Source organism: Callithrix jacchus, chromosome 8 (genome assembly GCF_049354715.1).
Source record: "Callithrix jacchus isolate 240 chromosome 8, calJac240_pri, whole genome shotgun sequence".
Lineage (NCBI taxonomy): Eukaryota > Metazoa > Chordata > Mammalia > Primates > Cebidae > Callithrix > Callithrix jacchus.
This window is the reverse complement of record NC_133509.1, coordinates 107,410,708-107,426,440: the sequence shown is the minus strand read 5'-3', so window position 1 is coordinate 107,426,440 and position 15,733 is coordinate 107,410,708. Positions and strand designations below refer to the sequence as shown.

The 15,733-nt window shown below is 46.6% G+C and overlaps 2 protein-coding genes across 15 annotated transcripts in view; one reads left to right on the top strand and one right to left on the bottom strand.

Annotated features, from left to right (window-relative positions):
- LOC144577438 (uncharacterized) overlaps nucleotides 1–6,253 on the top strand; it is an 86,529-nt gene extending 80,276 nt beyond the window's left edge. Inside the window, exon 4 of one of the 3 annotated variants that reach the window (XR_013521357.1) lies at nucleotides 5,245–6,253. Coding sequence is in view for 1 of the 3 variants with exons in the window: in XM_078335317.1 (XP_078191443.1) it covers nucleotides 4,630–4,859 (230 nt within the window). In the remaining 2 variants the exon portion in view is untranslated. Of the gene's footprint in view, nucleotides 1–1,490; nucleotides 3,118–4,629 lie in introns of those variants that run through there. The other 2 variants (XR_013521355.1, XM_078335317.1) reach the window with 2 other exon arrangements.
- Nucleotides 1–15,733, bottom strand: part of RGS6 (regulator of G protein signaling 6) — a 635,569-nt gene that overhangs the window by 50,085 nt on the left and 569,751 nt on the right. For all 12 annotated transcript variants that reach the window (XM_035260909.3, XM_035260914.3, XM_009006271.5 and 9 more), the window contains exon 15: nucleotides 10,347–10,533. In XM_035260909.3, coding sequence (XP_035116800.1) covers nucleotides 10,347–10,533 — 187 coding nt within the window. The remainder of the gene's footprint in view (nucleotides 1–10,346; nucleotides 10,534–15,733) is intronic.

Below are 15,733 nucleotides of genomic sequence, written 5' to 3'. Positions count from 1 at the left end.
AAGAGGATAAGGACACAGCCTACTGGAGGTGGTCTTACCACGCCAATCCCCTTGCTAGCCCTTGACCACCATTATAACCTCAGCCATCCTTCAAGGGAAAACTAGCCAAAGCAATAATAGCAGATTCAAGGTGCAGGTGAGAAAAACGGAATCTGAGAACCTCTGCGGATCTCCCACACCCCGTGCACAGCCCATGGCCTCAGCCTCCCTCTGGCCTGGACCTCTCTTTCCCACAGCCTAGGGACCTGTGACTCTCTCCTGCCCCGCAACTCCTCCCCCAAGCAACGAAAGGCAGCCTTTGATGATCCGGTTATGGAACTGTGTTCTTTCCTCCTTGCCAGCTTTGTCTAGGAAACACAAAGACGGTAAACAAGGGTGGGTAAACAAAGAGCTGAGATTTTTCTGGGAATGGGAATTAAGATTGGACTCAGGGTCTCTGGCCATTTCCCAAATGCAATGAGTTTATCATTGCCAGGGACAGCAAGAGTACAAAGCTCTTGGCAGTGACCTCTGCTGATTTATGGGGGTGCTGGTTTGTTTCCCCTATTCTGCAGACAACCAGTCTTAAGGGAAATGTATATCCAGAATCTGCAAAGTGCAAGGGAGTCACTGGCAAAACCAGCCAAGCTAAGCCCCTGCTGAGAGTAAATTCCTAAGGGGATAGCGAAAAAGCACTCTCTCTCTCTCTCTTTTGCTTTGTCTTGCCTTGTGTTCTTCCCTCCCTTCCCGCTTCCTTCCTCTGTCCCCTCCTCTTTCTCTCTTTCTTGCTCTCTCTCTCTCTCTTTCTACAACAGATGACTGAGCTGACTATGAACAAGCAGAACTATCAGACATCACTCCCACCTTGGGGTGCAGTGGAGAGGCACCTCCTCCAGGGAGGATGAAGATGGTTCTCTAAACAATGAGAAACCAATGCTCTAGGGCTCTAAGTCACGCGGTGTCTTAGCCAGAGTCCTCGGCAGTGGGAGGAATCACACCCCCGGCGTGGTTGACGGCTGTAGTGCAGGGATGTTACCCCGATGATCCACTCTGCCTTTATTTTCTCTTCTTGGGCCAGGAGAACTCTGCTTGCCTGGGATGCTAAGGCAGAATCAAAACCAACTAGAATCAATAGGGTCCGAGGTACACTGAGAGCTGGAGAGAGCATGCAGTACAAACTGTCTCAAAACCGCACCTGCTGGAAATCAATACATTGCTGTGAGAGTCCTCGTTTGGAAATCTCTTCTTTTTAGATAAAACACAGTGACTGTCTCAAGAAGTGGGGAAGGTAATCAGACAAATGACTGGAGCCCTGGGCCACAAGCACACAGCCTAACTCCTCAAGAAGACCCTTATGTCCTCCCCTTTGCTGTGGGCTCCTAAGACAGCACAGATCTCATTTCCCAGCTTCAGAACGTCCTCCTAGAGTGGAGAACCACTCGGCTGCAGTGCTGCACAGCAGCCAAGAGCTCTTCTTGTGATTTTCAAGTATCCTATTTTTCTTTTTGCAGGTGTTTGTGCCTCATCTCTGCCCTCCATACCTAAGCTGCCTAGAATCACATCCAGACTCTGGGAGCTGTTGGGTCCCATGTAGTCTCTTGAAGGAAAATGAGGCTGTGTGGGCAGGATGTGGTGTTGCTGTGTGGGGTGATGGAGAAGGAACCGGACTGGGAGCCAGAGGCTCACCTTTCTAGTCCTGTCAGTCACACAATTAAATGTGGAAGTAGAAACAGAAGCACCACAAAAATGATTGTACATGTCAAGTGGCAATGATAATTGCATGCTGTGACTGTCCTTGCAAGGGATGATGTGTAGGATGAGAGAGAAGATTCTGGAAAAAAAAAAAAAGCAAAGAGGATCTGGGAGCAGAGTCTAGCTATATTATTTTAGTCATTGGTGATGTTTGCTCTGAAGCAGCGCTTAGGTTTAAACAACCCCATTTTACAGATGAGGATACTCAGACTCTAACAGGTCAAGTGGCTTGCCCAAAGTAAGTACGGATCCAGGATTTGAACCCAGAGCTATGTGACCCCAAAGCTCATGCTCTTCTCATGTTGATGTGTTGCTTTTCATTGACCTTGACTTGGGTCCCAAGGGGAGTCAGCACTGCTTGGCTGAGAAAAAGTCCTTCATGTCGTTTCAGGAACGTTAGGGGCCTCCTCTCGAGTCCTGAACCTGAGTCCTCCTAGTAGGATATGTGGCCACTGCTTACGATTCCCTTTTGGGTACCATTCACAGTCACTGCTGTTAGCAATGGTAATGGCCAAGACAATAGGGATGGCCCAGGTGTCTTGACAGGCAGGTCATGCACAACCTGCTATCCATACTTGAAGGAAGCTACAAACATCTTTGGAAACAAGGTCCCAAACTGGTAAAGTGTTGAGGGATGATGGGCTCTTAGGAAGTCATAAGTCTGTATCCTTGAGTCTCACCTTTCGGGAGACTTGAATATGTTTAACCATACCAAAGGCCCTCAGACCTTAGGCATAGTTAGCAGAAGCCTAGGGAAACTGGCTTTTCTTCAGCATGGTTCTTGCAAGACAGCACAGTGGTGAGGACTTGAAGTGGATCACAAGTCAGTATTTGCTTCGTAATCACAGAAGAGGCAACAGAAAACACACTGCAGCAATACGGACACCCACGTAAGTGAAGGGTAGGAAGCTGGTTGCTCCTCCTGGATGCGTCTTTGGACGAACATCTTGGCATCATGTGGATTTAAAATGAGAAGCCCCCTTTTGGATTTCCTTAGCCTCTTAAGTAGGACATGGGAACTCCTTGTTTCCACATAAGGCATCATTCCAGGTCATAAGAGGATGTAAGAGTAAATGATCATTTACCTTTACTCCGCAAAGCATTTATTAAAACATATTTAATTTAACTGGCCAAAGGGCACATTATTTTCATGCTGTTCAATCCCTATTCTTAGGTAACGGTAGCTTCAAAGACAGCTTTGCATATTGTCTTTCACATACCCAAATATCACAGATATTAACATGGAAAAGTGTTTTCCTTTTCCTCCTCAAGTAGGTCGGGGGTTTGGTACAAAAAACCTATGCTCAGAAGTAGAAACCAAGAAATTTTGGAATTGAAATCTTTGAACTACTAGTCTGTGGGGTAATAAACAGAACTGGATCACAACTGACTAATTTATTCTTTGCAAAATGCATCCCTCACTCTGCTGTTCATCTCCCAAAAATAAAACCACCCACAGGATAAAATGAGCAACTTCCCTAGAGCAAGCAGTGTCACAGACTCCCTTATTAAAATATGTCTGGCATGAGAGTCTACCAGGAAATGCCCTTCAATAGAGGATTAACAGCAGGAAACTTGGTGTGGTCTTGTGATACTGGTATACAATGCCGCCACCTCCACCACTGGAGCAAAGATGAACAGCTGGGAAGACTTCTACTTCTGAGTAATCTGGGCAAACATGAAATCACACTCCACTGGACTTTGGCTTTTAAACCAAGCAAATAGTAGAAACCTTGCCTTCCTTATTTAAACATCTGCATTTAGGTAATAATATAAACTTTTTGCTAGCGGCTTCTTGTCTGCTCATGGTGGGAGTGGACTTGACAGTATCTTTCTCAGCTCTTTTATCGCCCAGACCTCATTCTGGCCTTCAGCTTGCTCTTTGATCCTCTCATGAGTTCATGATGGCCAAGGAGAGCTTTGGTGAGTCAGACTGAGGGCCACTTAAGGGAAGGAGCCCACCTATGCTCTTGTGTATTCACAGCGCCTAGAACATCTGGCACTTAGTGGGTATTCCAAGTTTTGCTGAATTGGCATATTGTAGAAATTTAATGTAAGTCACCTTTCTTGATTACCTAGTAGGTGTACTCCCCAAAGTTGTCTGGCAAAGCTCTCCAAAGTTGAAAGCTAAGGGACAAATTGTCCCCCACTTCTTTGATGATAGGCACAGCTAAGAATGTTATAATTCTGGACTGAGTTGTCAGCGTTCAGCATTGCCTTTGTGCTGTAGGAACTTACAAAGGGTAAAGAAGACCAAATCTCTGCTCCCATGAAAGAACTTTCAAATACAGAGGTCTGGAAGACCCAGACACTCCAGGTACAGGGCAGGGTGGGGCACCTCAGCAGGTACCGCAGGTACCAGGAAAGCAGTGGAGCTGGGACAAAGAGGAAGGTGAGGTGGGGAACTGTAAGGACCAAAGCGAGCAGCACTGAGCTGGCTCGTCCTCCTTCGCTATCGGTCCATTTAAAGGACAGATTTCCAATCCAATCCCATCTCAATGAAATGCTTTCTTAGGTCTTGTTTGTTTAGTTTGTAAAGAATGATGTGCTTTTAGACAAGCTCTGCCTGATGGCTAGCCATCTGGGCCTCCTATTTCCTGTGTTATTTCCCTCTGCACAGAACCTCATGCCCCACAGGTCAAGGTTTCCCAACCTGAATGGGAAAATGGATGCTCATGACGTGGATGGATGGGCAGATGGACAAATGAGTTCCAGGGCCATTGTCCTTGGAATGTCCTTGGATACTCTGAGACTTTTAAAATGGAAGCCAAGCAGCCACTGTGCTGGCAGCTGATTCCTATCTCCTCTAGAGCCTGTGGAGGCTTTGGAAAGAGGCAGATGTCCTACAAGGAAGCTGTAGGTTCTCAGTACTTCCTGTGGTTTAATTCTCTCCACCAGTAACTGCCAGCAGAGCTTTAGACGACATGCCCCAGGATCAGATCTCCCTCCTGGCTCCAGCCCGCTCTGCCCATCACCATGGGATTCACCGGCTTCCAGGTGAAAGCCTTCAATGCATTGCTACTGTCTTCAGGATGAGAAGCTCAAATTCCTTAAGATGCACTCCAGGATCAGAACATTCTGTTCTTATATCCTTTTCTGGCATCCACCCCTCCCAACGCCCCATCTAAGGGAAGATACTTGGAGAGAATTTCTTTTGGATTCAGCTTGGAATTATGAGACCCCCCCCACCGAGAGTTCATTAATTTTTGAGAGTTCACAGTTACAAATATATAGCACTTTTTACTTTTTCAAAGATTTTTCAGGGCTATTAGCTCATCTGATTTCTCTAAAATCCTTAGCAGGCTGTAGAGAAGAAATCACCCCCATTTTACAGATGAGGAAACTAAGGCACAAAAGGTCAAGGCTTTTGCCTGAGACCACATAGCAAGTAGGTGACAAGGCAGGTCCTTTGAGGCCCCACGGTTAGGAACAGAGAATTCAATCCATAGCATAAAGAACCGAGTGTCCTTTAAAAAAAGTAATCGTGGACCATATTTTTTCTCCCCTCACAAGGCTAAATCTATGAAATTGGAACAACACAGCAAACAGCTGAGGGCTATGGTCGCAGCCCACAGACCTTTATGGAAGATTTGGTCTTGGCCCAAATTTTCAAAGCTAAATGGATCAGCAAAACACAAGTGCAAATGCTGGGCTCATGCTGACAGGGTGTCTTGTGAAATATTTCCACAGGAAGCAAACACAGGCAATTAACTTGGCTCCAACAATGCATGTGGTCAAATAAGAAAGAAAACCCTTGCAGAGAGCCTGCACCCACCCCAGTCCCTGCCTCCAGTGAATCCATAAATCTGGCTGTACTTTCACCCAGGCTACTGAGCACTAAGGTTAAAGCACATGATGACCACAGGGGTATACGAGAACCATCAGGACCATCTGAGAAAGCCGCCCAGAGTCCCTGAGCCCAACGGGCCACCCGAAGGGCTGAGATATTAACATCCCCATTTACCAGATGGGCAAACTGAGAAGAGAAAGTTTGAAGAACTTAAATGTAGAATTCTACAAGGAACTTCTAGACTCTTGGCCTTTCTCTAGGGACTGTCACTTTTCCAGGTCTCAGTGTGACAACCAAGCTCTCAGCACTAATAATCCAGGGACAGAGTGGTCTGAGCAGAATCTCAGTCAGCAAGTGAGGCCATGGCTGGTCATGGTCTGCTAAGGATTTTAACCTTCTTGTTATACCCGGGAACTTCTGAACTTCACCTCCCTTGCCAGGGCAGGCAGCCAGTGCTGGCCAGGAAGGTAAGGCAGTGTGAGTCTCTTGGCACCTGCTGACCTCTGCTCTGCAACACTCAATCCTGATAGAGAAATATTCACAATTCAGACTGATGTGCTGCCATGGCTGGGTCAAAACAAAGTCTCCTCTAACCTACTCTCTGAGATCCATCATGCCCAATCCTCCAACCTGTAGATTTCTGGATTTCTTGAAGCATTTCAATAATTCTCATGACATACTATTTAGTACAGGGCCTGGGATTCAAATGGCTGAAGAAAACGAAAAGAAAAATTATATTTTGTGAAAAATTGTATGAAACTGGATTTCACTGCTCATAAACAAACACAGCCGTAGGTCCTCATTTATGCTGTCTACATTGCTGTGTTGTGGCATCATCGCTGCTTTTGTATGGCAGAATTGAATTGTTGTGACATAGACCATAGGACTCACAAAGTCTGCAATGTCTGCTATCTGGCTCTTTTTAGAAAAAGTTCAGTTTTTTAACTGACCCCTGGTTTTAGGTAAAAGGCAGGTTACAGGATCACCGTATTTGCAAACTCCCCTGTTGTGGAATGATGTTGTGTCTCCCTAAATTTCATATTGTGGAAGCCCTGATGCCCAGTGTGGTGGTATTTGGAGGTGGGTCTTTGGGGAGCTAATTAGGTTTAGATGAAGTCATGATAGAGGTGCTTATGATGGGATTAGTGTTCTTATAAGAAGAGGAAGAGAGACCAGAGTGCGCATCCTGCTATAGCTTATAAGGACACAGCAAGAAGGTGGCCACCTGCAAGCCAGGAAGAGAGCCCTCAGCAGCAACCAAATCTCCCAGCACCTTGATCTTGGATTTCCCACTCTCAAGAACCGTGATAAATAAATTTCTGTAGCTTAAGCCACCCAGTCTGTGCTATTTTGTTGTAGCAGCCTGAGCAGACCTTACACGTAGCTACACACATAAATCAAGGAAGAAAATATGCCCAAAGAGGGGTTATCTTTGCGTGCTAAGATTACATGAAATTATTTAAAAATTTTCACCAAATACATTCAACATAAAAGCATCAAAAGAGAATATTAGTGACGTTATAAAAATAAGATGGTAGTATTTACTCTGTCTTACTGTGGGGCAGACACTGCTAGCGGTTGACATGCTTCCTTTCGCCTGGTCCCCATTCCACCCCATGCATAGGCTCCATTGCATCTCTGTCTTACAGGTGAGGGAAGGAAAACTTAGGGAATTTAAGTAACTTGTCCAAGGTCACTCTGCTAGCAAGGAGCACTTTGGATATTACGATGGAAATACACTTAAGAAGCGATAGAGAATTGGGCTGAAAATAGGGATTGGCTTAGAAAGATTGTTTTATTCCCTTCCTGGAGACTAATCCTAGCAGATAATGGAGAAGATGGAGATGCTTCTGACATCCTCATGTCTAGTTTACCTCACAAGATTGCTGTGAAATGAGACGTAATGTACTTAGAAGCACCTGGAAAATGGCAGAGCACTGTACTAATGGAGGTTGGATATTCAGAAACTTGTCAATGTCTAACTTCATTAGGGTCACTTCTCCACTTCTTCCATCAAATCTTTCTGAAATTTGAAACAACATGAACGTCTAAGAAGAGAGAACTGGCTGATGAAACTATGGTGCCTCCACGCAATGGAATACTATGCAACAATTGCAGAACGAGGCAATAGTCACATTGTTGCTCTATTTTTAGTGTTGTGGTTTAGAGGCTGTTCTGTGTAGCATAAAGCAAATGAGTAATTATGCTATCATCCACAGTGCCCTTGAAAGTCAGGATTCTCAGCGTAGAGAAAAGAGGCACAGATATAAGAAATGAGTGGTTAAATAAAATCTCCCACGGGTCAGAATTTGAATTAAAAGAATCAGTATGAACTCATGATATATTTTTATTATGAACAACAACACATTTCCTAGCTCTGTCAACTGAAAAGGGCAGAAATGATCAACAATCCAGAAACAATGAGCACTCTTAAGTGCCTAAATTTTAGTCTCGAAAACCATTTCTCACTAAGCAGAATCAGGGATGCTTGGAGAAATGGTTTATTCTGGGTAAGGGCAAAGCCTGGAATATCTTAGCTTCCTTGCTATTTGGATGACATCAAAGACCACTAGGGCTGTGTCAGAAAGAGCTAAAGAGATGGTCCAATCCAAGCATCAATAAAAATAATCAGCAAAATGGATTAAAACATAGCACATATGTTTAAACCCATGAGTTTACAAAGAGAGTAAAATCAAAACAATAGACCCTAATGTTTACCATAGGAAGATAATAGTAAACCACTCATGTTGGAAACTGGCAAATGAAGGGATAGAATCAAACATTCATCCTGCTCTTCTCATGTGAACTGTACTGCCAGTTAATCCCATAGCAGTGGAGGGAAGTTTCTCTTTGTCAAAGTATTCCAAATACTAAGTAAAGAAAGAATGATGAACTTAGTATGTCATCATTTTGTAACCTCTAATTAACTAACGGATATAAGCAATAGACATCAATATCTGCAAAAAAGACAAAAAGAGAGGTGGCTACACATGTGCCTTCTGATAGGAGAGTACCAACAATCCATGACGTCGTTTTGTGCATAAAAATCAAACCTAAATCTGATTAAATAGCTAAAACAATTAGTTTATAGGAAAGAGAGATGATAGAAGAACATGATAAATTATACCACATGGCTGCAGTCAGAAAAATCCAGAGCTTGGAAATCTTTACAGGACAAAGGATCTAATTCCTTCATCAAATAAATTGCAAGGGGATGTGGGGAGGGGAGGGAAATAAAGGACATCGTGGCAATGTTAAAACAAAAGGATCTGTTTTCCTTAGTGATACATATCTCCGTGTTGCAGATAAAATGATGCAATATCTTGGATTTGTTTTAAAGTCAACCTGGTGGCAGGTGAAAAAGTAGGTGGGGCTAGAGATAAAACAAGATCAGACATATACTGATGATTTCTGAGGCTGGATGAGGATCTATAAAGATTTGCTGTTTTGCTCTTTCCACTTTTCCAAGTAGTTAAAAGTTTTCATGATACAAATTAAACTCCTCCTGATGTCATGCTTGAAGTGGTAATACTATGCTGGCTGCATCGAGTTTCTGACCAGTATCCCTCTTCTCGTGTTTCATGAATAATGGAGCTTTGAGCTTCAGCTCATCCATGCAGGGAACCCCCACGGATGTTCCCTGTCACTCTCTTCTCTGGCCAAGTCAATATGGTGCTTGAAAGCCTACATACATACACATAAGCAAAAACATCTCAGCAAAGAGCTCTCATGACTCAAACATTCTGCTTTGAAGCTGCAAGGGGGATAAAGGAGTCATGATTTCATGACTGGCACAGGCATCTGATGGAGTTCGTGACAGGAGGAGAGAAGTTATGGTGCTGAGGTTAGCAGGGGTTTCCATCTTGAAGCTCTCAGCAAAGGACAAGGCAAATCCGGATGACAAGGGACACTGTGTTCTCACACCATTATTTGCACTGATGCAGCTACACTGAATTTCTTCAATCAGATAATAATGTCTGCAAGAGGTCAAACTACCCAAATTCTCTACTGGGGACCCCAGAGGTGAGAGAAATCAGTGGGGCCAAGGAGATAAAGAAACCAATCCTATGCTTATTTTTAGAAATGGCACCTCCCAGCCATGAAAGTTTAGTCTGCTGTTTAGGGTAGTTTCTGTTTCTTCAGCCAGCATCACTAGCATCTGTAAGCATCCTAATTGTGTCCTATAGGGCTGGGGGTCCCTCCTGCGAGCTTGCTTTAACCAAGGGCTCACCTGTTTGGGGCACTTCCCACACTGTTGAAGCTGCCCGCTTACTTGTCTGTCTCCCACACTTGCTGGTAACCTCACTGAGAACGGGGGTTTTGCCTGTTCTTTGTGGTATCTTACCACATAGCACGGAGCCTGGAATGTGTTTAAAAAATATTCACTGCAGAGTTGGAGATCGCTGCAGAAGCAGGGTAAAGGGGCAGTTATCAGAGCAGGCTGCAGAGGTAGACAGATGTGGGCCTGACTCATGGCCCTGCTAACTCACTACACCCACTTTCCCAATGCTGTGTTATGGTTTCCAGATTCTACCACCGACTTATTACAAGGCTTCAGATTTTGCAAAACACTTTGAGCCTTTCCTGGAATACATAAAGCATACAACTGCACATTTTTGTTTCTATATAATAATGTAACTCATCTAGGAAAACGATCCTCGGATTTTGCTGTGCATCTATCTGGAATGGTTTCCATGGATGGACTTATAAATAACCAAATCTGAAATTTTAACTACCCACAGTGCCTTGGACTTGAGTTACTAGGTCAGGTGATGAAGTGGACAAACGCACACCTTATGACAACCACTTGAGTAGATAAGCAAACCTGGGCATCCTCAAATGTGTATCTCCCTCCATCCTTGACGTTTTGACTGGTTATCTCATAGCTGTGAGAATCCAGGTTGATTGCACTTGGAGCCCCTGGAGCCAGAAACTCTTGCCAGATTTCTTCTACCCTCTTGGCCACATCCTGTAGGGGCTGTTTCTTAAGATCTTGGACAGCCAGCCAGAACCTGAAGAGGGAGCAGAAACACAGTCAATTCAAGAGGGCTCAGCATCGGGATCTTGCCAGAGATGGCCCCAGAGCTGACGGCCCATGAAACCCATTCTGCTGCATCTCTCAGCCTGCCCTGATGCCACCACGCAGGCTGCAAAGACCATGGAGATGACCGAAAATATCAAAGGTGTTCCACTGTTGTGGAGGACAGAAAAGAACTGCATATTAAAAAATCAATGTGCTTCTCGTTATCAGAAAGAGATTTCTCTCCCTTTACAAGGTTTCTCAAGCTCAGCACTATTGCCACTTCGGGCTGTGTAAGTCTTGGCTGTTGTGTATAATGTAGGATGTTCAGCAGCAACCTTGGCCTCTACCCACTAGATGCCAATAGCAACCCCCCTTCCCAAGTTACGACAACTAAAAATGTTTCCAAACATTGCCCAATGTCCCCTGGGAGATGAACTCATTGCTGGCTGAGAACCCCTGTGCTACATACATGCTACCACACAGACAGTGTGAGTCCCTTTGTCAAATCTAGTTGGGATCAATTGGTGGCATCAAAATGAAGGAAAGATCACAGAAGCAGGCAGGATCCTGGAATCATAAAGACTATCTGTGCGAGAATGAACTGGCCATTCCTATTCATTTCTATTATAGACGGAGAAACTGAGCCAGTTCAGATCGGTGTTCAGCATGGTGCTTGGTAAATAGTAGGTGCTCCATACATGGGTTTCAGAGGGAAGATGGGCGCATCTGGAACAATGCAGAAGAGGCACACACTGAAGACTTCTGCTCATTTCCCTCTGTTTAATCCCTCAGCATCCGCATGGGAGCAGCCCGTGGGAGAACCGTGTGTGAGCTCTTTTCTGCTAAGAGCAGCAGCAGCCAGAGCCAAAGCTTGGACAACAGCTACCGGGTCTGGAGGATGCTTCCCAGGGCAGCCTTGCAGCAGGACCCAGGTCTGGGTGTCACATCCTTTGCCCTACGAATGAACAGGCCAGCTCCCCCACATCAGTGAGTTAGAGAGAAGGTCCCTTGCTGGTTCCCACAGCTGTGGGAATCATAGGTAGTCTAGTTGACAGAAAGAGAGGGACAATCCAAGCTGAACCACGACGTGGTGGAAAGTGCGGCAGTGCATTCGATCTGTCATCAAATTTCAACCAAAGTAAGATGTACTTTTTTTTTTTTTTTTTTTTTAAGGTTAAACAGGTTTTTGTGTTGCTGTTCAGAGAGAAATGTCTTTGGAGCCAAGTGCATGGCCCAAAGGTGCCACTCAGTGGCAGAGTGGAGTAATGCAGCCCCATTTCCACAAAGTGAGAAGACACGTGTGTGTATGTGTGTGTGTGTGTGTGTGTGTGTGTGTGTGTCCCGTCCCCAAGTGCTGGGCTCCAACTTTTCCCCTAATTTGCGATTTGTGGCCATTTAGGATTCTGATTTCCTTAAAGGAACCCCTCAGTGACCCTGCAGAGACAAGGCAGGGAAGGCTTCATGACTCCCATCAGATGAGGAAGTGGGCTCTGACCTCCTCCTGTTTATGCATATCTTGTACCTTTCTGGGTGCCTCTCTCCTCATCTGTAAAATGGGCATCGAGTGGATGGAGGGATATGTGACATGGCTTGGGAAAACTTCCCATCCAGACTTAACTCAGAGCTTTCAGGTCCTGTGAGTGGGAGCTGAGGAGGGGTCAGTGTGGTGGCCAAAGGCTCAACGCTGGCTCAGTGTGACCCTCAGGATTCCAGCCCTCTCTCTGCAGGTGATCTGGGCAGACACTGCTGCCTAGCTCTTGCTGCTGCCATCTGGCATCCCCTGCTCTTCCACAGCTCTCTGACTGCCCCAAGTCCTGGCACTCAGGTCCTTCTGGCTTCGGGGTGAGAGGAAAGCAGTCATGTTCCTTTATCCAGAGCCCAGAGAGGGTAGAGAAGGAAGGGCTTGAAAGGAGCTTCAGGTGGGCCCTAGACTCTCAAGCTGGGGCACGGGTCTCCTCCATCTCCCAGGCTGGCCCTAGGTTCCTCAGGGCTGTCTGCTCACTCTCTCAGGTCTCAGAAGGAAGTGGCTGAGAGGCTTAAAGGTGAAAACGGCCATCTGCTGGCGAGAGTACCTACAAGGCTTTCTCTGCCTGGAAGGCCACATCTGACCAGCAGGTAAAGGACGCAGGGACCCTGGCTGTAAAGGAAGAAGCCAGTGTTGGTGTTTCCGAGCACCGGAAGGAGTCAAGTCTCCAGAGATGAAGTCAGTGAGTGCTCCTCAGTGTGATTCTGGGCAGATAGGAGAACCAGGCTCACATAGGGAGGCGCCTGGGCTGAACCCTGGCTGGAAGCAACCTTCTGGGTCAACGTCTTCCCACGCCCCCTGGGCCCCTGCAACTTCTCACACAAATGGATGACACCCGGGTGATTTCCTGCCCCCTCAATCGATGCCACATGGGAGGCTGCCTTCTGCCATCTCTGTCAGCACTGAGGAGGAGCTGCTGAGACCCTCTGGGAAGGCCCCGAAAACCCCAGGAACTCTGCAGTCTCCCTGCAGTTCCTGAGGGCTCAGGGTCCTTTCTGCAGGATGATTTGGTGGCCACATGAAAATGCACATCACTCAGCTGGGTATAGAGATAATCCAGAGCTGATGAAAATACAAATTTTAGAATATTTTTTTTTTTTTTTTTTTTTTTTTGAGACAGGGTCTTGCTCTGTCACCCAGGCTGGAGTGCAGTGGCTCGATCTTGGCTCTCTGCAACCTCTGCCTCCCAGGTTCAAGCAATTTTACTGCCTCAGCCTCCTGAGTAGTTGGAATTACAGGGGCATGTCACCATGCCCAGCTAATTTTTGTATTTTTAATCAAGATGGGGTTTCACCATGTTGGCCAGGCTGGTCTTGAACTCCTGGCCTCAGGTGATCTGCCCACGTTAGCCTCTCAAAGTGCTGGGATGACAGGTGTGAGCCCATCACACTAGGACCCAGAATCAAATTTAATAAATATTTACATAAAAATTAAAAGGTTTCCTTTGTCACATAAAACCAAGAATTTTTTTTTTAAGTACAAGGAAAAACAACAGGCATGCTGGAAGAAGAGGAAGGGGAGGGGAGAGACAAGGAGGGAAGGAAGGGGAAAGGGGGAGAAGGACAGGGGAGGGTGTGGGGTAACATTCCCTAGACAGCAGTTTTCTCTCCCTGCACACACTGGGGACTCTCCCTGGCCTTCTGTGCGCCGTGGAGCTGACCTGCCTTGTCTCTCTCAGACAACAGCATCCTGACATCCCATGAGTTTACCATCACTGGTTTCAAAGAACCTTTGTGTCCATTCGAAATTCAGAACAGGCTTTGGTTCATGTTGGCTGGCCATCTTCAAGCTCCACAGGCCTGAGCCAGAAACTCAAGAGCCCAGGCTGCCCAGGCCACCCTCCCCAATGCAGAGAGCCTCAGAAGCCCCTCTCTGCACATCTGCTGCCCATGGGAGGCCTGTTGAGGCTTTGGAAGCTTCTGCTCTTAACCTGCAGGTACCACTCCTCCCAGAAGGCAGGAGTGGGGAGTGAAATGCCGGCAACTGCATCAAATCCACCCATCCTGCACTAAGCACCATGGCTTGCTGCAGAAGGGCCACTGTGACTGGCAGGCCACAGGGACTGGTATCTGGGAGACCATTTGGCCTGCCCTGATCCTGGTCCATGCCAATTGTCATAGCAGCAGTGGGGAGGCAGCTCCTGTGCAGGCATTTGATCCCTGTTCACGACTTAGAAATGCTGGTAGGGCTGGGCGCGGTGGCTCACACCTGTAATCCCAGCATTTTGGGAGGCTGAGGTGGGCAGATCACCAGGTCAGGAGTTTGAGATCAGCCTGACCAACATGGAAAATCCCTGTCTATACTAAAAATGCAACAATTAGCCAGTGTGGTGGCACACACCTGTAATCCTAGTTACTCAGGAGGCTGAGGCAGGAGAATTGCTTGAACCTGGGAGGTGGAGGTTGAAGTGAGTCAAGATCACAACACTGCACTCCAGTCTGGGCGACAGAACGAGACACTCCACCTCAAAAAAAAAAAAAAAAAAAAAAAAAAAAAGAGAAATGCTGGTGGGGAAACTGGCATTTGGAGAGAGGCAGCCCAGGCTCAGATACCACTGAAGCAAAGCAGCGGAGAACAGGATGGGAGGGCCACCCAGGGGGAGCCCCCTTTCTCCCTAGAGGCTTTCAAGGAATAGGATTTTCTCTCAAGGCTGGCTGTGCAAGACAAACCGTGTGGCCTGATCATTCTCCATCCTGCCAGGTCTGGGCAGACCCTCAGTCACCACTTTACATATCTTTTCAGAAACTAGAATTTTCATGGGTTTGAAAATACAGTTTTTGGTTTGTTCCCAGAGAAAAAGCAAACTCCGGGAGAGAAGAAAGTGTTTCTGTGCCCTCTGCTGGTCAACGGGAGATGTAGGAACTGGGCTTAAACTTTGTTTAGTTCCCTGAGGGGCTGAAATTCCCAGGCACCTACGTTAGTAACCACCTCCAGCACCACTGAGGCTGAGTTCTGCTCACTGGGCAGTGGCTGAAACCTTGCAGATGGTTGTGGTGTTGTGGGAGTCATCTCCGTTCCTATTAATCGTGGGTTTGGTAAGCGGTGGGTCCTGCTGGGCCTAGCAAACCTTCTGAGGTCTTCCTAGGACTCAGGGCCCCTGCCAGAGACTAGAGCTCTGGAGAGGAACCAGGCACCCCACTGTGTTCCCTTTTAATTGCTTCTCCCTTCAGCCGACACCGTGTGGAACTCGGATCACCAATCTTCAGGTTAGAGGAACAACTACCTTCTCTCAGGCGATGTTACAGCTCATAAAAAATGTACAGGGGACACTCTTGGCTGTGGATTTTTAACTCATTCTCTGCCATGCAGCAGAGGGCGTAAGCCAGGGAGGACAAAAATTTGTGTGGGGGAGATGTGGGAGAGGGCACAAAGATGGATGGCAAGGAGTGACTGTCACTATTCCAGGAAAATGCACAAAGCAGGCAGAAGGATGAGGCCAAGAAACTCAGCAGAGCTCCCTGTCTCAGAGCTGTGAGGCCCCTGCCCTGTGGGCAGAGCCATCTGCATTCCCAAGGTACTCAGCAAACAGCTGTCTGTGGCTCCATTCAGGGAAAAGGGAGCCTGCACCTGGCTCAGGGTGGGTCTGAGAAGGAGAAAAAGAGGTCATCCTTGCCACAGACAGCTCACAGCTTCAGCAAAATGCACTGCTGGCAACAGCCCACCC